Below are 26,015 nucleotides of genomic sequence, written 5' to 3'. Positions count from 1 at the left end.
TGTATATCTTATAATTTAATGTAAAAGTTAAATCTTTATTCATATCAAAATATATAATTTCTCACTAGGACTAGACTTTTATAATGTAATCGTAACATAATCGTAATGTAATGTCTCTGTTTTTCCATATCAATATATTTAATATTTTTAATAAATTAAAATATTATTTTACGTGAGTTTTCCTAGCCTAAATAAACACATGATTTTAAATTATTTGCTACTAATTTACTGATATGCTACTTTTTTGGTATTAATATGATGAAGCCTAATATCCTAATATTATATAATATATAATATATATCAAACATATATATACGATGCGATATATATACAGTATAAATCAGTGTCAAGTGTGCCACGGCTAAAAATGATTATGACTAGTGTGTCGTGAGGGAAAAAGGTTGGGAAACGCTGACCTAACTATATGTATATTTTATATACTGTATTACAAATAAGTAATTACAACAGGAGTAAACCAAATTGTACATTACACAGTGCTTGAAAGGGAAAATTTTTTGTTCTTCAAGTATGCGAAATTGTAGAAGTCTGTTTCTAAAATGTTAACCCTTTTTCAGCACTTCAGCTGTACTATTCTAAGGGAACTCATAGCGTACTTTTTAGTCTTCTTAAAATTTTAAACGGAATTTTGTTTTTGGTAGGTACTTAGTTCTTATCTACACTTTGTGTATGTGTTTTTATGATGTACAACTTTAAAGGTATGTAGTGAATAAACTATTAAAAAATAAAGGTCTTCACTACACTTCTTCTAGCCAATATTATACCAACGAAATCCTAAACAACCAAATTCGTTCTCTAGTTATAGAGATTCGCGTTGCTAAAGAAAAAGAAAAATCTAGCAAACATTGTCCATTTTTTTAATGTTTAAAAAGTTAGTTAATTCTTTTTAATTTTATATTTTATATTTTGCATTTACATAAAAAGGCTTTTTAAATAAGCTATCAACTAACTTTCTAGCTCTCATAGCTTTAAGATAAAAATCAAAAAATAGAGTTTTAGGGCTAAACACGCCAGCGTTTTTTTGGAATCCGACTGAATACCGTTTAGTCATGATATAAGATCCATCTCATTAATATCTTGTAATAAATCCAATTTAATTATCCACCTACTCATTTTTACTGAAAATCATTTTATTATTTACCATAAACTTTTGAAAGTTTTCAAAATTCATATTTTTTTTATTCCAATCATACAATACTTACTGGATTGAAAATTAAGAAAGTAAAGCCGACACAGAGAAGACGTAGTACGTAGGATTTATCTCTCAATACTTACACACTATAGTGTATAGTATTATAATTATAAACGTAAAAATAATGATTCCAACTAGATTTGAAGGCCCAACTGAAGTTGCTGATATTTCTTAAAAAAAAATGATTTAAAAACTAACAAAATATCGAACAATTTAAAATTATATCTAGTTTAGATTTAATATATATATACAAACGTACAAAATACAACTTTTTGATCGCAGCTTTAACATAAAATATTCATAACAAATCAAAAAGTCAAAAATAACTCCATGATTATAATGGTACTTATTAAAATTAAATCGCTTCAATCTGAGTCAACAATAAAAAAGTGAAATTATTATTTCTCATTAAAAAAGTACTATTTAAAATTATTTTAATACCGCATATACTTCCAAAATAATCCAACAAATTTTCTTCTTTCAAGAATGAAATTAAAAATTGATTTCATTATTTAAAAAAGTTAAAACGTAAAATTTGATGACGAAAAAAAATATTTTTTACAACTTCAAATTATATAAAAATACAATTTTTAAAAATGGTTATAGTTTTCCTACTAATGATAGTTTTAAGTTAATTTCTATATAAAGTATAATGTATATAAATTACTATTATTTGCAATACATTTTCAGGTAATAGACAACTATAGTGTACTGCTGCAGTTGATAGAGTTATTACGAGAATTATAAAACACAATTTAAAATATATATATATAACTTAGTTAATTTTAAAACTGAATTTATTGCTTAATCGATTAAGGAATAATGCTTTTTTGTTGTTCTTTTTTGAATACAATAAATTGTATTTCAGACTACATTGAAAAATACAAGTATTCTCGGGGTCTTGACATTAACTAAAATAATGAAATCGTAAAACTCTAAATTACACTACCTAATGTTAGTCGAGTAATTGTATTCATCAATTCACATTCATATTGTTTCTTCCGCTCAGAATCTAAAATAAAATTAATTTATATGAATAATATTATCTTTTATCAACTAAACACAATTTACAATGTAGGACAGTTTCATTGTTTAATAGTAGGAAGAGGGGTCTAGAGATCATGCCTCCCTCCACCGTAGACATCTTAAATTACCAATAAATTAAATTTCTTTCAAAAATCTGTATAGAAATTCAGAGTGTTTATAACTTATAAGTTGACATGTTTATACAGTTACATGCAGTTTTTCCCTCCGTGTAGGCCGTAACTCGAATATACGAGTTTCCTAGTTTCTAATATACTGATAAAGTTACCTATATAATTTAGTATATAAATTATAAATATATAACTACTAAATAAAATCACCTACAGTCAGTAATTTTATATAAATATTAAATTCGGGTACCTAGGTATTCGTTTACTTTTATTTCTTTGGAATTTTTCGCTTGACTTTTTTACGGGTCTTTTTTGTTGGACTTTTGTTCGGGAATTTGTGAGAATCATAGGGAAACCAAACATATTTCCGGAATAAAAATACACATTATTTTTACTTTTTTCTAACTAAGGGATGACAGCTGTTTTCTGGTTAGGTAGTTAATTAGTTGTGACCTTTAGTAAAAATTTGAATGCAGTATATTACACACAATATATATATTTATATATTTATATATTGTAAGAATTTGGAATTTTGACACCAACAAAAACTACCCACGACCAAAGGGGAACTGGTCGTGACCTATGAGCCGCACCGCGTGTGACCCGAGAGACGAGTCGGTGGAACTCATAGGTTTTTTTACACACAACAACAAATGAATGTTGAGGATTTATGATGGGGAAAAGAAGAAATGATATTAATAAAAAAAAATGAAATAATAAGGGTGAAGTTTTAAGGTAATCATGAGGTTTTTTATTTTTGACATAGTAACTAATAGTTAGAATAATATCATGGCCTTCACACATGTGAATAATGAAGTATGAGTATAATATAATAATTGGGCACATGGCAAGTGTGGGAAAAAGTATAATAATGAACCTGTCGCAAGTATGATGAACATTTGTATAACGAATCTCCGTCTTATAGTACATAATATTGAGATTGAGGCCCTCGGGAGACCACACGCCACATAACTCGTGGCGTACTCTCGCAGGGTTACCTGGGGTGAACATGATAGTCTCTGTTTTAGTTAAGTTTAAGGTTACTTTTTAAAATACGCCGGAGCGTGGAGCTTGTGACAGCTTGGTTAGAAAAATATGAAAAGGACACGCGTCTTGCGACGCCTATAAATCGTGCTTTTAAAGGGGGGACATAGGGGAATTCATATTACGATATTTGACAACCACCGACGATTTATGCTGTATCTTAAGCAGAGATTCCGTGTCAGGTCTGCTTGGCCACCAGCGGCCCATCGTTGTAGCTTAGCCCATCATTGCGGTGTTTTCATGAAAAGCAACCGGGTTCAAAATGATGTCCGTTGTCGGTTGGTCACGAGATTTTTTGTCGTGTGTAAACGTGATCGTTGGTTGCAAAAAAAAAGTACGTGTCGACAGGTCGCCAGTTGTAAAAGGAATACGGGTCGACAGGTCGCCAGTTGGTTGCAAAAGGAATAATTCGTTGAGTCGGCGACGGAGCTTCGTATTCGTCGAAAAGTGGGGCAGGTCAGTGTCGGCGTTGTTGTCATTATTTTACAATAATATAATTAATACATTTTTGGAGACAGGTTGTTCTGCCGGTGTTATGATGCCGGGCGCGACCGAGGCGCTGACGGCATCGGCAGCCGTGGGCAACGGCGTGTGGACACTGAACACTGCAGGTTGTGGGGGTCGGGGGATATCTGTTACATCTTAGATCATATACAATGGATGGAGCTACTTAAATCATTTGCTGTGTCCAGAACACTTACAGTCTGCCACTTCTCACCTATCCTCGCGATAAGTTCAGGTGGGAAAGTCGACTTAGCCATGAGTGCCCCAAAGTGGTGGTTGATAGAAACTATCGCAGGACACGCTGTCATAGCAGATTACACAACCCAGCTACAGTGACATGCGTAAGAATTTTGAGTGAGGAATATTTTATTATAAAATTATTTATATACCCAGGGGCGGACTTATCATTTTTTCGGCACTACAACACTAGCGCCCCGTACATTGGCGTGCTCCCATGTTTAATCTTTAATGTTGTAATTTATGTTTTCTTATAGGTAGCCAGGTACTGATTAAAGTGGTGAGCACTCTAGTCTCTATAACCGTAATCAATTATCAGATTTCTGAGCAGTATGCACTATGCAGGAGACGGGCGACAGTGCCGTCGTCGCAATGTTCATTATTATTAATTACTTTATCAAGACATCTGATTTCCAGAATCAATTCCAGTATTCCAAGAATAGGCTAGTTTGGTGGCCGCGCACACTTATTGTGGTGCCGGGTGCGGGGTGAGGCGAGTGATTCCAGTTAATATCAAATAATTTACTTGCTAAGCCCTGTGCGAGCTGTCCCCACCTAGCTAGTAGAGCGGTTATATACAATGTACCCGGCGGCCCGAGGCAGTATATTTGACTGCCTTGGCTGGCGTTTTGAGCATTCACGATATTGTATGTGTTTACGCCGCACACCCGTATACCATCTCCCATGCATTAACATAGGCAACTGCCTCGTCGAGTGTCGATGTCGAACCTCTAGCGGTGGCGGCGCGATGCACCGCACCCCGGTCGCAGGATTAAACTCAAACGGCAAGGTTACTATAGCTTATAAATTAAAACGTTACTGCCACGTGACTACGTGAGCCATTCTCCAGTCTTATGCAAGTTGTATACAAAAAAAAAAAAATTAATATAAAATATAAATTTAGATAAATATAATTATGAAATTATGAAAAAGTAAAAAGTAAAAATTAACTAAAAAATTGTGCCCCAAAAAATATTGCGTCCTAGGCACGTGCCTTGGTGGCCTATGGGTGAATCCGTCCCTGTATATACCTAATACAATATTTATACTCCAATTAACCATGACTACCAAGTACCCTGTAGTCGTATTTCTTATATACGTTTTCAAACTTTATGTGTAGATAAAGTTCAAAGTCCAAAGTCCACTAATTTTTAAGAAATAAAAGAAAAAAGGACCATGGGGATATACTTGCCCCCCCCCCCTGTTCCACCACTAACACTAGTAATACCTATTGATGGTCTGCCCCGTCACACCTTACTCAGCGTTCAGGTTGAGAGTCAACCCAGTCGCGAGTGTCCCGAATGGATGGTTGATAAGGACAATCGTAGGTAGTCGTACGCTGTGGTAAATTATAATGCTTTGCATTTTGTACTTACGACTTCAGCTGATCACGTCAATCGTATCCAATATAAATACCAATATAAAAACCGAAGACTAATATTAGATCGTTTACCATGCTCTAAAAAGAAACTAATACCTACCATACATTATATACCATTCATGACAAAGATTAGAGTCGAATGAAATTACACTATTTTCTTTTTGAATGTTTCGTTTTAATTAAAACTTGTTGTAAACTTCGGTGCTTGAAAACATGTAAACAATAAACCTCGTTAATTTGTTGTGTTTAGTTGTATTTAAAAAGTTCTGATTGGTACAAGGAATAAAGTTAATATTTTTAACGTTCAAAAACCCTTTTCTACAACATATAATTAAACAAATCGCCGCGAAATTATGTTTTCTTGTTTTCGATAGTACCTATCATTGATTTTATTATATGCACAGATAGAGGTGCAGAAGAATTATTTTGTTACCACCACACGAGACTATTCCACGACAACCATCCTGAAAAATATAGGTGTATATATATATATATACCTATATATATGATTGAGGAGGTACAATGTCTACGAAAGAGACAATTGATTTACTAACTTTTATGGTAATCAACTGTATTTAAAAACCATGCTTAATATTTTTTTTTTATTAGCGTTTGAATTCAAAATCTTGACAAAAATAGTCATAATCACGAATATTGTTTTGTTGACATAAAATAGGCTGGCTCTGCACAAAACCATTTTCAACGTATACAACTATTGTTTATTGAATTAAAATTGTACACAGATAATTGAATAAAAAATGTACGTAGATAAAAAATAGGATAACCTTCTATTTTCTAAATAAAAAAAAAAAGATAATTTTCCAGTTTTTAGGTTTTTTAGACAATACATTTTCTACTAGAAACTACCCTAAATATTAGTAGATCATTATTAAATCTCCTAAATGTTGAGTTAGATACCTACCAAAAAAAAATGAGTAAATAAATTATTAAACACACGTTATTTTAAAGCCAATCAATTAATAGCATCATTTAGAATTTAAAGAAAGTGCGTCTTTTCAATTATTAGATTGTATTATAATTCAATAGAATAGTATAGAATTTGTTGTAGGATGATAGCTGTTACTTAACCAATATTAACTTCGTTATGGTCTAATACGATGAAACCACTGAACGTTCCACTAGGTACTACAAACTTTATTTTTTATAACTTCGGCGCTACAATAGCTATTAATTAAATTGTATTTACATGTTATTTTAATGTAAGGTTAGATATATTATTACAAACTCTGGAACTTAATAAATAAAAATAAAATGCAGAGCAAAGATTTTTATTAGGTTTAAATATTGAATTTTTAAATTGTATTATAATATAAATCATTTTATTTTATAAAGTTTTATGACTAAACTGATTTTGTCTGGGTCTGTTACGCGGGATGAATCGAGGTTTATGGATATGCCAAGGTTGAATCGGTCCTAATGGAAACTTTCGAATTCGGTTAGGATGTGTATTATTGTTGGCCAGACACGCAGCAAGTATAATAATTAATGAAAGTATGAGTTTGGTTCTAATATATTTTTTATTTTTTTGATAGTCCTCAGCTACAGTGAGCATTGGAATAAATCATAAATGTTCATATTATATTAAATTTGATTAAGTATAGATTGTTGGAAATAATTAATTTTATAAAAATAAAGTTGGAATATGGGTCTTGATTGAGCGATTCGGCCTGTGATTCCGGAAGTTTAGAATTTTCTCTTTCTCGGGTATTATATGTGCGGTATGCGGTTAAAATATGTTTGATGTTGATTTTAATAGTAAATGTTTATAAATATTTTAAAATAGGTTTTATTGAATAGTATTATGGCTCCAAATAATTTATTATAAGTTTTGTTTTTACCGTTTATCTTATTTCATGCTCTTATTTGTTTTAGGTATACTTTGAAACTTCAAAACGAAAAAAATATTATGATCGTTGGTAATTACTAGATTTTCAGTAATAGGAAAATACATGAATACTTGATGACTGTTTTTCTTGAAATAGGTAACGTTCCACACTCATAACTCTTGAAAGTAAAGATGGTATAAAAATATATTTTATAAAATCTATACTGTTTGAGTCTCGAAGGCTTTATCTATATTTATAAAATGTTTTATTTGAACTATTCACCTTTAACTATTATGCCGGCTATAAACCACATTTATAGTTATTATACTTTAATAATAAATACATAATTACATGTACCTTCATATTATATGGTTTTCGCTTTAACTTAAGTCGAATTCATTTCCCGTTCACATTTTGGTTTAAAATGTTATGTTCCAATTATTGGAAATTCTTGAACTAAAAATAAAAATACTTAAACATCTATACTGATTTAATTTTAAAATGTTGCTAAAGTACGAAAAATGCAATTGGGTTCAATTATTAATACTATGCCATGCAATCAAATTTATCGAACCGACCAGTAGAAAGATAAATTTAATATCATCCAAAATTAATGAAATAATAATAAGTATAAAAATAACTTCTTAATTTGTATTCTATAATATAACGTAAGATGATCAATAGTAAAACATTTTTAATATAAAATAAAATACAAAAAACGCGATGATTTTTGATTCTTTTGTACTTACAAATAAAATGTGTTAATGTACAACTAAAGCCATTAATAAATTAGAAATTTCACTTTGGCTTATAAATTATATTTATTGTGTTAGATTTTCAAATATTTTATGTTAATTAAGTTTAAGTTGACAACCTTTTAGCGGAGAACCATTGGACGGCAAAACAAATAATATGGTTTTTAAGTAATTAATATTTATAAATGTGCCACGTGAGTGTTAGGAAATAGTATGATGTATTATAAAAAAAAAGACAATATTTTTATATTTTTCACAAAAATCAAATAACCAGTCACCAGTGAAAATGTTATGGCACTTAAAGGCCATAAAATAATTAAATAAGACAAAAATGTTATTATTACTTATACTAACGTTAAATATTATATTTGTTTAGATTTATACAGTAGAATTTGATTTTTAAGTGATTATCTTATAATGGCTAGTAACGGCTAATTTTATAAGTTTATTAAAATAATTATGTGGGTTTGTACAAAATATACCAATTATATTTGACAATATTCGTTATTTTTATTTAATTATTTTTATTGCATTTGAAGCTTTGATAACAGAACCATTGGCTTTTATTACATGCTTAAATTACTTAAACTAAATTGTACAATTTAATATCTTTCATAAATATAAACATTTTTTTAATGGAGTCTTCGTCGGTGCCCAGTGCGCCGTGATGTTGCTCGGGCGTGCTGAACTTTCGTCGGGTCTCTAGTGTGCCTCTACATTCTTTGATGATGTGTTTGACTGAAGTTGGATAGCTGAATGCTGTTCTTGGTAGCTTTTTTTTCATAAGATGAGCCTGTGTGAGGTGTATATGATTTATTCCGAGGAGATTTAGTACAACTTTGTGTCGTCGTCTCTTCGTTTATTTTTAATTGTTTTACTTTGGAAAACATTTTTTATTTAAATATTTAAATAATTTTTATACAAATAAATAAATAAATAGCATTGTAATCATGTTAAAATCTAATTAATTATTTATAATTAATCTGGTATTTGGGTGAATACTACGGAGTATTATATTATATGTATAATACTATGTACTGTGTAGCCGTATAGATAATCATTATAATATATTTATTTAGAAAATGGTTAGTTTTTCATGTTTCCAAATTAAATGCAACATTGCGCAATTTATTAGTTTAGGAATTCTATAAAAATTAATTTCATATTTTTCTTTTTGTACCATCAATCCGTGTAGAAATTAGTTATTTTTTAAATTTTAGACATAATGTTAAGTAAAGTTATTTATATTTATATTTTTCATTCTACTATTGCTACATCATGTACACAACATAAAATGTAAATTCGCGAAGCACTGTATAATAGTAGAATTGGCAATGTGGAATAAAGATTTTGAATAAAATAATACATTATAAGTTCGTCGGTAGACAATACATTATATTATCTCATTCTACGTATCTATGTATTATAATAAGATCAATTTTTTTTATAATTTCTGACAGCAATACTCATTATTTCGATAATGTATTGTTATTGTTAAATGTATCAGCTCATCTTTGATGGTGTATAATAAAATCGCTAGACATTATTTTTAAACTACCACGTGGGTATAATACAGTTTGATATGATAGTGGAATGTAGCCAGAGATTTTGATCAATGATAATAACATTGTATAGATGGTGATTATTACAATCATTGTCGTCGAGGGTCTTGTTATCGTGTGCTGGTGTTGCATACTCATCGTTTTATTTATTGCAGTATAACTTTAATTTATTATCCACACATTCCAACAAATAAACAAACAACAATCGTATTTACTTTCTGAAGTTTATTTACACACGTTTTAACTGTGTTATTGTGTTATTTGAACTTTTTTCCGGTACAGTATAATGATAGGCAAATAGTTTTTAAACCAATCGTAGGTTTATTTAATTTAATGTCAATTATTTATGTTATATTTTTTCAGTCATATATTATTATCACATTAAACTTTGTTTGTATGATATGTACTGACATAAATATTCTATATTATTTAAGTTTTCCCAAATAATAATGTTGCATTACTAACCTATTTTAATATATGATATTATACCAAATGTACACAATTAAATTGTATTTTAATTTATAAATGTCTCTATAATATATATATAATGTCATTACACATATAACGTGTATCAGATATAAATTACAATCTTACATCATATTATATTAATATTATAATATTTAAAACAAATATGATTTATTATACTTAACAAATTAAACTTGGTCAAACCGATGTTTTCATACGAACACATTTTCACAATGGAGAACCTGATAAATGTACTATGGAAAATATAACAATTTAATTTCAACTTCAAATGAATAGTTTGATGGTATGAAAGATAATATGGCACATCTCACAGAAAAGCATGGAAGCTTTTTATCAAAATGTTGTTATTTACACACCTAAACCACCGTTTCAACAAATATAATTATCCTTAAAAGGGAGTTGTGCTTCCCGTATAAAGACATCAATGTTTATGACAATTTATGTTCATGTTTAAGGTCAGTTCAACAGTTTTATAAAGAGAAACCCGTATTATATATTATATTATATACATATAAAAAATGAAATTAATAATTTCCCATTATGCAGTGTAGAATACCGATAGGAGAGTATACAATTTTTGATACATATATAATTAAATACGTATTACACGAACAAATTAATGATTTCAAATAGTTTTATTATAGATCAAATAGATACTTTTTATGATTTGATGTTAAAGGTTAACTTAAAGCTTAAACTAAACTAGTTACACAGATTGATTGAATTTACATGTGAATTATAAGTAAATAATTTATATTTATAGTAAAAATATAAAGTAAAATGTATGTTTAATTTTGTACAATAGGTAATATTCAAATGTATGTAAATAATATGTAGGTACCTATAACAGATACAATACATACAATATAATGAGGTAATAATTATAATATTATACAAAATATGAATAGTTGGTCTCATTGGTAACGCTTTTTTGGAAATGATTTAATTACAATTATTATTTTATCTTTGTATAATATTTTAATAACAGTCGTAGTATAATAAATAAACAAACATACCTAAAGAGCTAGACATTTAGGCCTTAGGGTGTAAATTGTACATAAGTATAAGAATGGAATGTAGAAAAATTAACTAGATTAATCTGGAAGGTCGACGAACTATAATAACATACATAAATACTAGGTCAACGTGAGTGTAGTCGTAGTGTTTATATTTGTTTTATGGATACCGTGGGTCATGGGATACCGGTGGGTTGCCTGTGCAGAGATAGACACAAAATATAATTCGTTACTGTGAGTGGATGTCTACACTGGTCCCTCCCATATTTAGGGGATTTTGTACATAATATATCTTTATTATACTACAATTTAGTATTCTGTATGTTTTATGCGCACTTACGTTTTTTGGTAACTGCTAATGTCCATGAAGTGATGCTGTGTGCTCACGGAAATAACTTAGTTGAGTTTAGGTCAATGTTCGCGGAGATAACTACGTTCAAATATTAGTTTTGTTCTATATTATGACTTACTGAATCGTAATATTCTAATTATATTTTATTATATTATACATAATAATGTGAAATATACGAAACAACAGTGGCGTGTCACACTTGTACGTGTCACAATAAAAATCTGGCATATCGAACACTGTTTATGAATGCTTATTTTTGGGTATTTTTTTAATACTAAGAGTCAAATTGTTGATTTGTGTTATATTTTAACATCATATTACCTATACTATATTATTTTAATCAAACATGTCCTCAATGTTTGAATACGGGACGTTCCAAAGATACCTCCGTGCTTTTTCGATTTGAAAATGTAAACGACAAAAGTATTATAAAGAGAATAACTTAATCGTAAAAATAATTTAATTTCATTAGTGGATATTATTAATAATAGATCATTGTACTCACCTAATTGTACTTAATAATATATCGTTAAATGCTTAAATACTTTAATATTTAACTACAAAGGCTTTCATCTGTACCATGTATTCGTTATATCCTATAGGGACCCATTCTAGTACAATTTCACCTTAATATATTGAGAATATAAGCACTCTGGATAGCATCTTCCAGAGGAAATTGCTATTAGTATTTACTCATTAAAGATCAATTCTGATTCGATGTCATCCTGATACCTGAAAAGTACTCAAATTCCAGAAATCAAATCACATGCCTATGCTAATTGTATAACTCTAATGATGAATTCTTCCGTTAAAAAATTAACCATTGAATGTTACTTATAACTTATTCATTACCTAACTTTATAATAATAGTGACGTTTGTGAAACACTGGGGAATAGATCCAGTACTTACGTAAGTTCATAAACTTCTAAAGTATTAGTGAAATAAAATGACATGTGTCTCCGCTACATTTTAATATTGTATGCAATATCCAGAGTTAAAGTCAAAGATTACCACAGAAATAGGAGTAGGTATAAAGTCCATGTGCGTCTCGTTTGAATTAAGCGATTTTCTTTATCAATCCACAATTTCGATACCTAATCATAATGCAAAATTGCAATTTAAAAATGCATTGTCCATTAATTTAGGTTTGGATTCAAAAGTGATGAATCTAAAAATGTATACTTGAGATCATAATTACCAATAAATTGTTTGATAGAAACTATTGCAGTTGAATGATGTATTATGTGTGATAATATTTAAATATTGTATTCATCAACAACTTATTTATTGGTGGATTCAAAATAATAATTTAGTTAGGTACTCTTTTCTAAGCAAGATATTTTTCGGTATAAGAGATTTTAATTTATGAAATTATAACACATATAATATATTACAGCTGCCTTACATTGTAGCTTATACGTGATAAATTTATAATCATATTTATTTATCATATTTATTATTTAAATAATAAAAAAACCACAATGATTTGTTAAAATAATCAAAGACAATGAATCTCATATAAAATGTATTATAATAATTTCACTATATGAAATTGAGACGTCTACAAACAAGTGCCTAATAAATAATATGTTTCTGGATGAGCCAAACATTAAATAAAAAAAAATTAAAAATAGAAAATTATTATTAGATCATAAGTGCATTTAAATTGCGTACCGAATAATATACCTATAATTTTCAATTTATTTTAGATAATTGTTATGTATTACCTATACTTTTGTTACCTACTTTTGTTAACTATTTTTATAAAATAATAATATTTAAAATAGTACCTATAGTGATAAAATAAATCACAAACAAAGCAAAATAAATACTGCATAATATAATAGGCTTAATAATTATTTGAAACATAATTTATTAGGTATATAAAACAATAATTTTTATTTTAAATAAAGCGCTCAAGAACCTCTGTAGTGTTCTTTATAGTCTATAAACAATTTAATTTTGACAAGTGCATTACTATATGTTCTGATTACATTATAACCTGTCTTATAAATTTTACCACTAGAATATTGAACATAAATAAAATTAACATAATGTTTTATTGAATTTACATCGAGGTATTCATATTATATAGGTAGGTACCTATGATGAAGGAAATAATTTTTGGATAAGTAATAATATTATGTACCAACTTTAAAAATTAATTTAATTATTAGAATTCAGAGCTGTTTAGGAATAAACTGCAACGTATTGTAATCATATTAATGTAGATGCAAATTATGCTATATTAAATGCAATATAACAATGCTAATACGACCATGTTAGATTTGAATTATCAAAATAATGATTGTCACACATCAACAATTTATTAAAGATAATAAACTCTCAAAAGTATCACACAGTAGAAATTTACCTATGCGATTAGTATAGACGTATACATATTAAAATATATAAATTGGTAGTTGAATTATACAAGAAGTTAATTAATTCATACTTTAAACTTATTTTAGGTGTCAAAGTCTGGATGAACTTTTAGTGAAGACAAACTAATGGAGGTAAGGATGTTAAAACAATCAAAATAAAATAATATTTTTAACACGTTAAATATATCTCCACTAAGATTAAGAATTATTGGGTATATTACACTATTATAGAATTCAAACCTCGGTTACTTAATATATATAAATAATTTGATGGTTTTTAGTTTAAAAAAAAACCAAGATAGAAATGTATGTACCTATATTTTATGATTTTTTTATTGCCTATTTTTTACTAAGTATATGCTGTATATTAACATAATAAATAAAATACCTGGATGATTGCGTGTAAAATGATTAAATAAAAGCTTAGGTCTTAAAATTAGGTAGGTATTTAAAATACATTCTGCGATGCTAATTTTTGGAATAAATACTGCGCGTAAGACTCTAAATATGTTTAATATTGTTATTAGGAAGTTAGGTAACCTGCAAAGACTGGATATATCGGCATAACGGTGTGTGTCAAATTATAAAAAACTGCAGTCAATAAATAATTTGTCTTTTGGTGGTTCATTATTATCTCCGTCAGAGAATATCATCGGCAATATTATATTATACTTAAGAGCTTTGTGATATTTAATTTGATGCGCCAACACAATGATTAGAGTTATACACTATTGGAGTTCTGCAAACGCTGTGCTTTTAACGCTGTGCTTGAAATTGGTTATGAATTGAAAGGCAAAGGTAGGTAGTCTATGTGGTTAATACTATTAACAGAATAAATTAAAAATGTATATAAATATAAATTTTAAAAAGTAATTTTTTAATCATCTTAAGAATGATCATCGAATAAAGTTGGTATATTTGTTCAAATTATTTAGGTATTAATATAATTAGTGTGTCAATTTGTTGATCCATAAATGTTATACAATATTATAATAAAAAGACTAAGCTAATATTTAAGAATGAAAATATGAACAAGAAATTGAAATCAGAATTTCAAAGGAAAATATGTTAGTACTTTAAATACATACGATATGTAACTGCTATTGGTATATATGTTAAGGTGAATGACGACATTTGGTGAATGTTGACATTCACCGAAATTTCTGGTGAATGTCAATTTTTTCTTAGATGTAGACATTCACTGGTGAATGTTGACATGCGCCATCTGTTTTTGGTGAATGTTAACATGTTGTAAAAAAAGATGAATACCTAGTGATAAAATAATTTTTACAAATTAATTAACCATAAGTTAGGTTAGACTTTCCCCTTAAACTATAAGCTTGGTGTGTTTGAGAGAGAGAGAGATAGGTAGTGGATACAGGCAGACAGACACATACCGTAACGTTAAATGCCTAAATGTCTAGGATAATATTATATAGATCATTAAACACCGTTCGATTAAATATTGTGTGAACAATATCATATCTATAAACATTTACTATCTTAACGTATGACACGATAACGTCTATACTCCAATTTTAACTAAAAATGTCTAACATTCACCAAAACTCAATTGTGAATGTCAACACTCACCGATAATCGTTGCGAATGTTAACATTCACCGGTGACTGTTGGCAAATTTTTAATATCCATTCAAAATGTTGACATTCACCAAAAACAGCAGTGAATGTCAACATTCACCGGTGAATGTCAACATTCACCAAATGTCGTCATTCACCTTAACATATATAATATTTATTGAAATTTACGATGCGATAGTGAGGGGAAAAATATTAAACAAACAAATAAATAAAATAAATTAGAAACAACGTATATGCTATGTTAACCTCGTCTTATAAATAAAGCAATTCAAGTGCAGCATTAATTGTCCATCGTGCATAACAAAGAGAATAATCAATAAAAAAAAATGTCAAAAATTATCGAATTTCGGTGTAAGCCATAAAAATAACTGTAAACACAATATAACGATGTTCATAAAAACCCCAATTGTAAAAATAATGGACCATTTTCTCAAACAACAAAATTCCAAACATGTTATTAAAACTGATATTATTGAAAAACCCACTTAGAGAACTAAACATATCATCGTTGACCTCTATCCAACGGAGCTCAATAAAAATCACCAACATAATATTTCTATGTAAGGACATATTTTATAACCAAACCACATAAGCATATTCATGTGGCAGCAGAGGAGTAGTAGTGTTCACACAGATCCTCCTCTGCTGTCGGTTCAAACGGAAAAAAAAAAAAAAAGCATATTCATGTTTTTTTATACCTTAATAACAACTATCGTAAATTTCTTAATAACTATCGATAACAATATTATGTAGGTATATAGTTCCTATTCCTAATATTCCAACTCAAAACTACACGCACAAACCAATCCATATATTATTAAACATCTAAAATTGATTAATAAAACAACAACAATTATTTTTATATCAAGTAAGAAGTAGTTATATTCGTCAAACATATTATGAGTGGGAGGGGGGTTAAACCCCTCAATCTCTTGCGGTTGGAAAGTCACTGATTCACTTTGCTGTACAATAGGTGCCAATAGGTGAACTCGTTATAAGTGGGTTGCTGCAATGGATGTGTTAAATTTGAATTCAATGATAAATCATTTAATAATGATAAATATTTTGCAAATTTTCGGGATTTTGATGAATATTGTCAAAATTTGGACTTTAAATACATATAAAAAAAACCATGCCTACGTATCTTTAATGTCTGCTATTAGTACTGCTTTAATACTGCTATTAAATAACTTATGAGGAATATCGCATTACATTTTCAAGATTTTTATCAAGTGAAAAAGTGTTTATGGTTATTAACATTAAAATAATTTACAAAATTCGAAAAACGTCTCATAGGTATAAATAGCTCAAGATTATTAAATAAAAATGTATTGAAAATTTCAAGTATCTGCAGTTATTATTTAAATTTTGATTTACACCAAAAAGTAAATACGATTTTATCAAAAATTGGTTTTGCGTAAAAATTCCCTATTTTTCACTTTTTTTTGTTTTTCTTGACGCTTTTCAAATCTACTTGGAATTTTAAATTTCAACTACCATGATGTACATTTGGTGTTAAGTGTACCTTGTCAGTTTGGAGTAAGTCACTAAAATGTATGTGTTAAAATTGAATTAATTGATAATAATCACGTAGCCACGCTTTCCTGCTTTTTTTTTGTCTGCCTTCCATTTTAACAGGTATGGGTAGTCCGTGTGTTGATTTCCCAAATTTTTGGGCTATGTCTGGGCTTAAATATGATTTTTGGGCCTGTGAGTCTAATAGCGCTGTTACGAAACCTGATCTAAATTCGAGTTCAACAGCCGGTGTTGGAATTTTGTCATGACATAATTGTCTAACGCCACTCGAGGTGTAGCTCGTGATGGTTGGACATCTGGTTTTTAACCGTTGAGTCGGTGTTCTGGGGGGGGGGGGGGGGGGCGAACCACATTAGGCCACATATGGCTGTCGCTGTGCCATGTGTCTGGGCCATAGGTACAGATTGTGATTTAAAGATAGTGGTCGGTGTGTGTGCTGCAGGTGTAAGTTGACCTACTATTGTGTGATTTTTTTTGTGTATTAGGTAATATTTTCGAAGACGCTCGTTGGTTGGCATGCTGTACCGATAATGTTGGTGAGCGTTTGTTGATAATATCCCCGCTTATGTTGCCAAACAGTGGTGGCGATGGTGTGCGTGGTGTGGGTGAGGCGGGCGTGTTGGACTAGGTTCCGCCGTCTCATTCGTCGTTTCCCGAAATTAGTGGGTTATTAAGGCAATCGCTATTCCATTGGTCCCCTCCTCAGTATTTACACAGGTAGGGTGTTAGTCTCTTCCCCGTCCTATCGGTTTGGGTTCTGCGTCTGTTTGGTGTCCTTGGTTTTGTTGGTTGCCCCATTACTGAATGTCGTTGGCCGCTGCAGGCGTATGCGTGTGCGGTATTCGTCGCACGTTAGTCACATTTACTTTCTCGATGCTCCCGTTGGTATAGGCAAAACGTCCGTCATTTCGTTGATTCTGGCGACAATTCGGTCAAGATCTCAAATTGCCACATTGTTGGAAGGCGGTAGAACTGCATATTTCACTTTGAAGCTGCCGATAAATCTTCTCACGGTTGACACTAGAAGTATATGGAAAAACAACGTTTGCCAGGTCAGCTAGTAAAAAATATAAAAATTATGAACTCAGTTTATTAGACGAAATTAGATGTACGAGGAAAAACTATATTAGTTATTTTGTTGCAATTTAAAACTATTATTCGTGGGCACTTGAAACTTTTTCAACTATTTAATGAATTTACATTAGCTTTTTATTTTTTTACCCTGAATAGTGGTTAGGTTCTACACAGATCTTTTTTATTGGTATACCTTCCGTTTGTGTGTAGTAATAAAGATCAAATTATTTCAAGTTGCGATCTATATCTTTTAAAAATCTTGTGTAGTGTTTGATCTAGATTATTTTTATTTATTTTCACAGTAGCTTAACTAAGCTTTCAAAAATATACTGATAATTAGATAAACAACGCGTCTCAGAAAAAAATGTAAGAATAAGTGCTCAGCTTAAAAGATTTATATCGAGATATCTTCCAAATTTCTGTCGTATTTTTTTACACTTTGAGAAATTGAATCTCACTTTGAGAACCTCTAATCATAATCTTATTTTAATTATGAAATTAAAAATGTATGCTGTCATTCAAAAAAGCTAAAACTTAACAAAAGTATGATTTGAAAATTCAAAAAGATTATACAGTGAATACATAATTCAAATAAACAAAAAAGGTGGATAAGTGGATGTTGTTCTGCTGTACAGTAGGTTACAAGTGGGTCAATGTAATGGATGGTGTTTAATTTGAATTCATTGATATAATATCATTGTATAAGAAAAACGATTCTGAGCGAAAACGGTCAGTCAGCCTTCAGTCTATGATATTACCAAGTATAATTAATAATATTAAGATGAATAAAGTAATTTATATATAACCTATTAACGTGGAATCTTGTTTTAAATTTTCAATCCTTAGCTATAAAAGTTGAACATTTTGTACATTTTTAACTATACAAAATAATTATTAAATTTTAAATGTCATAATTTGAACTTTAAATACTTATAAAAATGACCAATAAAATTGTGCAGATGTATTTTTAATATTTTTCAACTGCTATTGTAACAATATATCAGGAGCCTCATATTACATTTTCACCCTCTTTTACCCAACGAATAAAATTTTATTGATATTTATAAAAAAAAAAACTAAAAAAATTGAAAACTGAAAATGTCCGTTAACAGCTCAAAATAATTCAAAATATTTGGAAAATGTTATGGTGTATAGAAAATGCTAATATAATCATTTTGTCAACATTTCATGTACCTACGTTCATATGTTTAAGAGTTGGACCAAAGATAAAAATTGATTTTTTTGAAAACAGATTTTCCGTACAAATTCTAGATACTGTTAAAGAAAATCTAAGCATTTTTACTGTCCTTAAAGTTGATGACAGACACAAAAAAAAATCAAAAAAAAACACACATCATTGTAAAATCAATACATTCATCGCTCCGCACAGAATCTAAAATACATATTGATAATTTTTTAGTTAATGAGTGTATATAGTTAAAATAATTACCCCGTATTAGCGACTATAATTTATTGCTTTAGTTGTACAATGTTTTAGATTTCGGGAAAATTTGTTTATTTTGGTTTTACATAAAAATCTTTGGCATTTTTTTCTTTATAATATGGTCATTTTTCATTCGGTAGGTACCTCCGAGGCTCCGAGCTACTATAATTTTCTCTTCTAAAGAGGATTATTTATGAAGCCACAAAATTGTGTTTCGCCTGTAATGTGTGAGATAGACAGAGAGATTAAATGCAAGTTTAGCGTTTTGTTAAGCAATGTTACGACGATTGCCAATTTAATTACAGACCCGTGGTTTCTACCCAATCATTTAGTACATAGTAGGGTATTTATTAGTATCCTTGGACATGCAGTACTAAAGTCTGAAGGTAAAATTGTGTTTTATAATCATTTTCAATTGCTTATAAGTTTAACTATTTTTATACAACAATGAAAAAATCAGACGATTTATTTTTATTCGGTACCTATCCATAATAGCCCAACACGTGAAATGAAAATAGTTTATTTGTAATTCAACACGTTATTCCGTGAAAAACTATTTTATTAAAATAAAATAATAAACATATGAGAATAATATCCTATAAATGTCTAAATAAGTTCGTATTTATTGTTTGTTAGTTTTAGTCGACCCATTTTAAAACCTATATATTTTGTGATATTTATGATTAAACAATTAAACAATTTTTTTATTTCACCCTGTATAATAACAGAGATTGTGGTATTTTCATTGAGAATTTTTTTTCTCACTTAGGTACCATGCCTAGAAATCCCTCATGATTTTCAATTAAAGACAAATAATTTTTCAAAATAAGTTTTTTTAAAAATATTTTTAAGTACTTGTTAGTTTGTATTCGTGCTAACAATTGGTTACCAAATTACATAATTTTCCTCAATTACATACTTTAAATTATAAACTTGGCAATTTGAAGTGGTTTCGAATTCCGTAGTACGTTAAGAACTGCAGATTTATTTGACAATAATAAAAACAAAACGTTAAGCGACAAATACCTACAGCTGCAATTAAAATATAAGAATAATATATTACGTATAGATTCAGAAAAACGATTCTGGATTGCGCTTATTGCAGATATTTGGAATGCAAATTATTCTGTTGTTTATTTATTTTCTAAAATCTCTATAGCCATATAAATACATAATATTGACTTACATTCACTGACGCAACTAGGCGAGAGGAGGGTGTAAAAAAGTCTTTAGCACGCCCAAGTTGAAATTTAGCACCCCTAGTTTTTTAGGTATAATTCTAACAAATTAATTTTTTAATTCAAAAAAATACTAAAATGAGTATTTATTACGAAAACGACATAATCCATGTTCAAAATAATACTAAAAGGTGGTATTTTCCAACAATCACTTATATCCGTATTGCAGTCACTAAAGTTAGGAAACGATTTACCACATATACAGAAAAACAGTTAGACGACTGTACAGAAACTACGATATATAGAATATGTAGAACACCACAATCTATTCCTTTACAACATCAATAAACATTATATAAGATGTACGCTTTGGTGGACTGTGTCTACTATGTGTAAGCCACTATTACTCATGAGTTTTATATTAAGGGGATTCCACACTACCGTTTTTTTTATAGAAAAATACATTTATTATTTGCCTTCAAAAGTATTGACTTGAGTTTTACTCCAATAGTCATTTTGGAAACATTTTTTAATTTATTAAAAAGTCTAATTTGAATCTATCGCGGCGAGTGTGGTTAGAAACTTGATATTTAGGAAAAAAAATATTTTTTTAGAAATTTAAATTGAATACAAATACAGTTATAAACTTTTTTTATATAAATCTAATTCAAATGATTCAAAATATACTTTATAATACAGTCAAATAGGTTTTCAAAATTATTTTTGGAGTAAAACTCAAGTCAGTACGTCGGAACACCTATTTTGCTCCAAAACACGATAATGTAGAATCCTCGTTTTATGGGTCATGTCTTAAAAAAGATTACTATATACTATATTTTGTTTCTATTATTAATACGAAGTTTGTTACAATGTGTATACAAAGTATCAAGTATTGATTATTATAGATTTATAAATAATTATAAGATTATGTAATATTTTAGTAGAAGTGAGCGTAAAGACAAAGCCCTCCATGGCACTGTGTTTTAGAGGTGTAGTTGTCCCTATGATTTTATTTTTTGTATTTTTATATCATATAAATTACATAAGAATTATTTTATTTTATTTTTAAATTAAATACTTACTTATGTTCTTCAAAATTGAATGTAGGTAATATTTTGTCAAATAAGCACATTGTAGATACATTTCTAACGCCATTAATCACATCTCGTGTTTTGAACATTCTCGAACTCAGGAACATGATGAATAATATTTAGTTAAAATAATTGATAACGCACCTAGTAAGATTTTAAATAATCTATTAATATCCATAAATTGTTATTATAAAAATGATCTCAATTTTACTATTTTCAATAAATAATTTTATTTTTCCATGGAGGCGAAAATCTATTAGTCTATTAAAATCTGAGCGGAGCGTAACAATCTATAGATTTAACGATAATAATGTGTGTACACAAAATCACAAGTTAAGTATTAAGTTTTGAGTGGTAGGTGGTGAATGATCAAAATTATCTACTGCACGTGTTAGTGTATGGTTTGTTCGACCGATACAATTAATCAAAAGTATATAGGATAATAATTTATTATTATTATAATAATGTTTTTATTTTTTTATAGACAATAATAGCATTAAATAAACGGCTAAAAGGAGATAAGTGATAATATTGGAAATTTCTAAGCTAGTGTTTATCAATGAGATTCAGGTAAAATTTAATGAACTGTGTGCCTACGTTTATTGATAATATATTATATTAACTAGTTTTTTTTTTCAATTATAATTTTAGATTCTGAGCGAAACTTTAAATTATATACTTGAAAAATAAATGTGGTTTCGAATTCCATAGTTATATGTTCAGAATTGCAAATATATTTGACAATAATATTATAATAAAAACAAAACGTACCATAACAAAAATTAAACTACAACTAAAATTACAATTATAATATATATTATTAGGTATAAATTCAGTAAAAAGATTCTGGATAGAGCTTATTGTAGATATTTGGAATGTTATTAACACAACGCATTTCTCAAATCTTTAGCCACATAATATGGACCTACATTTTTTGTATATAAATTTATTCTACCTCACTGCCCTTATGTATTATAGTAACAACCTTTTTCTTCGGAATCCCAAAATTCTCTCAACTCAATTTTTTTATACGACAAACCTTAAAAAAAAGAATATCTTTATTTTCTGACGTACCTATGTGCATTGAGCTATCCATTAATGTCACTATACGCACATCGATCTTAATATTCTCATTTAAAACCATTGATTTTTAACATATTACATTATTTTGTACAGATGAATAGACTTTACTTTTATGTGGTTTGGTATATGACTTGCAATAGTTTTAAAAATCAGATCAGCTCTTTTTATTATTTTATGTAAATATTTTATATGTTGATGGAAATGTAAATAAGTAGAGCAATTTGATTACAATAGTTATAGATTAATAATTTTAAGTATATTACTGGTTATTTGAATAATTGTTTAAAATCAATTCCGAATATAATGTTTTATTCTACAAGCAATAACTTAATAAGTTATAATGGAATATATTTTGATATAGTCAAAATCTTTTAAATTACAAACGATTATAATAATTGAACACTGAAAGAAAATTGTACTCAAATTTGGATTTAATGTTATGGTGATTTGTTTACACAGCTTATTTTATTTCATCAATATTTAAATACTAAGATATTTCGACAGACTAGGTAATGATATATATATATACCTACTCTATAGACATAATTAATTTGCATTGTTTAACGTTTTTATAGTCATGGTGTAAGTTATTTTGTTCTGCTTTACTCTCAATTTAATAAATACCTGTACAAAATATATTAAATACATATGCCTCATAATCAATTGATGCTTCTTCCCTACTCGCACAAGTTGGTTTTTTAAGTTCCTTCCCGTCAAACTAGGTCATAAGCTCCCTTCAATATTACTCCATACATAATACAATACTAATTACGGCAGAAACCAACCAATTGATAGGATGATGCGCCTTGACAATGAGCACCCACATTTGTTTATTAGATATTAAAAAAAAAAAATTTGTATTATTACTATTATGTACCAAAAAATGTAAATGAATATATCTCATTATATAGTATATCATGTGTTTTTTACTATTACTATTATGTCTATAAAATTGCTACTTGTAAAGTTGGGTAACTGCAACACCCACTTAGGTTGAATTTATATATTTTTGTACATTATATTGGGCTCACTGCCCGTAATAAATAAATAATAATAATAATAATTAATTAAAACGATTAGGTACACTATATTTTGTATACCACTTTGGGTCTTAATGAGTATAAAGTATTGAATTATAATAATGAATTTTAATCTAATTAGCTTTATCTAAGAGGGTTAATAATTATAATTTATAACTTGGCAGAAAATATTATATTTTACGTACTAAACAGATTATGTAGCCACGTGGGTAGATATTGTTTAGTACATTTTTTTAAACATGTGCACTAAAAAGAAAAATAATTTCAAAAACATAACAACAATAGCGTACCTATCTAAACAGTTATATATATCCTGGGTTGGGCAAGATACTAAAAAAGCAATATCGCGATACTAGATTCTCTATACTTGATACACGATACATTTGAATACAATTTATTGGTCACAGGTTTTTAAAAAATATATTTATTATTGTTGGGATGGCTGCTTTGTTATGTAATGAGAACAACAAAGAAAATAATAAAATGAAACTGTTCAGTAATGATAATACCCTTATTACAAGGAAAGTCGTACCTATATGAGAGTCGAGCACGTCCTCGCCGACGGCCGACCGAAACGCAGACTGACTATATTACATTAATAATAAAACAAAATAATCACGCGAAAGGTAGACTATAATAGTACTATATATCTACATGGCTACATGTACAAATTACAGATATCTAATGAGGTACTGACGTACAGTAAAGAAGTTAAGGCCCATTCAATGTGCGTATGTTCTAGATATAACTATGTATTATGATTTATCGGTAATGGGTTGAAAAATAATTTCAAACAACCCACAGCCTACAGAAAATACTTGAATTTATATTCATAAAATAAATATGAAATATTTATTTTGATAGTAAAAAACAGAATCGTATCGCATCAATGTACCGAATATCTTTAGGTAAAATTCTTTTGTAAAATATTCGATAGGTACTTCATATAATTATATTGGGATACAAGATACAGGATACAATTGTATCTAAGACACTGCCCAACCCTGTATATACCTTCCCAATGATTTTTTATAAAAAATAAATTTGAAAAATGTAATATTTAAACAAATATAAAATAAGTACTACCTACTATAATATATTATTATCTTAATATTTTAATAATATATGTATTATATTTTTTTTGTCCGTGTGTAAGTATTCAATCTCCTCCAAAACAGCTGCACTGATTTTGATGAAATTCTTTGTGTGTGCTTGTCACTTGAAGGGGTCCTTGAATGGTTTAGTTTTACAATTGGACCCGGTAAGTCCAACCCGGGGAGGTGCTCAAACAGGGATTTTGAGATTTACATTGGAAATTTGTATTTATGAATGGACGCTATTGATTATAGGAGAAATATTTGGAAGAAATTATTATTTGTTTATTATTAGTTGCCATTAGTTATTCGGCCAGATCAGGTACAACGTACAAGCATGCATCAAATCGAATTTTCGCACATTGCCTACCAAGGTAGCTGGGTTGCACTTATAGCAGGTGGATTTCCTACTTGATACGTTGTCGCACATTGTCCGCGATCCGACATAGTCGGATTGCCCACCAGAGTGGCTGAGATTCACTTACTGCAGCGAGTTACACCCCAAAATGAGTTGAACAATCAACATATTTTTAAGATATGTAATTTTTTATGGACAACAAACTCCGCGGGATCATCTAGAATACTATTATAATATAATATTATTCTAAATATAATTTTTTTCCTAGTATATTATTAACAGATACATAATTTAAATAAGACAAAATATATTATAGCAACCTATAGACCGTTAAGTTGATCAGTTTTAAATATACATATTAAAATAAAGAAATTTTATACCAATAATATGAACCTCCTTGGACAAAATTAAATGATACAACGATACAAACTGAAACTAAATTTTTATTTTTCGTCGATACATATTTGAATAAAATTATAACCATAAATTATTATTACATAATATTTGTTCACAGTGTTCAAATATGTATTGTACCACTGCAGTAAATGACTTTTGAAAATATTTTACCGCAGTCTGTGAATAA

General features: G+C 28.8%; 1 protein-coding gene across 2 annotated transcripts in view; it reads left to right on the top strand.

The window, feature by feature from the left end:
* The window catches only part of LOC132948909 (limbic system-associated membrane protein-like), a 248,434-nt gene that overhangs the window by 23,047 nt on the left and 199,372 nt on the right, over positions 1 to 26,015 (top strand). The window contains exon 2 of one of the 2 annotated variants that reach the window (XM_061019599.1): positions 14,021 to 14,065. The exons of the other annotated variant lie outside the window; for it this stretch is intronic. Coding sequence (XP_060875582.1) covers positions 14,060 to 14,065 — 6 coding nt within the window. The 5' untranslated portion in view covers positions 14,021 to 14,059. The remainder of the gene's footprint in view (positions 1 to 14,020; positions 14,066 to 26,015) is intronic. 2 annotated transcript variants of the gene reach the window in all.

This window comes from Metopolophium dirhodum, chromosome 7 (assembly GCF_019925205.1).
Source record: "Metopolophium dirhodum isolate CAU chromosome 7, ASM1992520v1, whole genome shotgun sequence".
In the NCBI taxonomy this organism is placed as follows: domain Eukaryota; kingdom Metazoa; phylum Arthropoda; class Insecta; order Hemiptera; family Aphididae; genus Metopolophium; species Metopolophium dirhodum.
The sequence above is the reverse complement of the archived record's forward strand: the minus strand, read 5'-3'. Positions and strand labels throughout refer to the sequence as shown.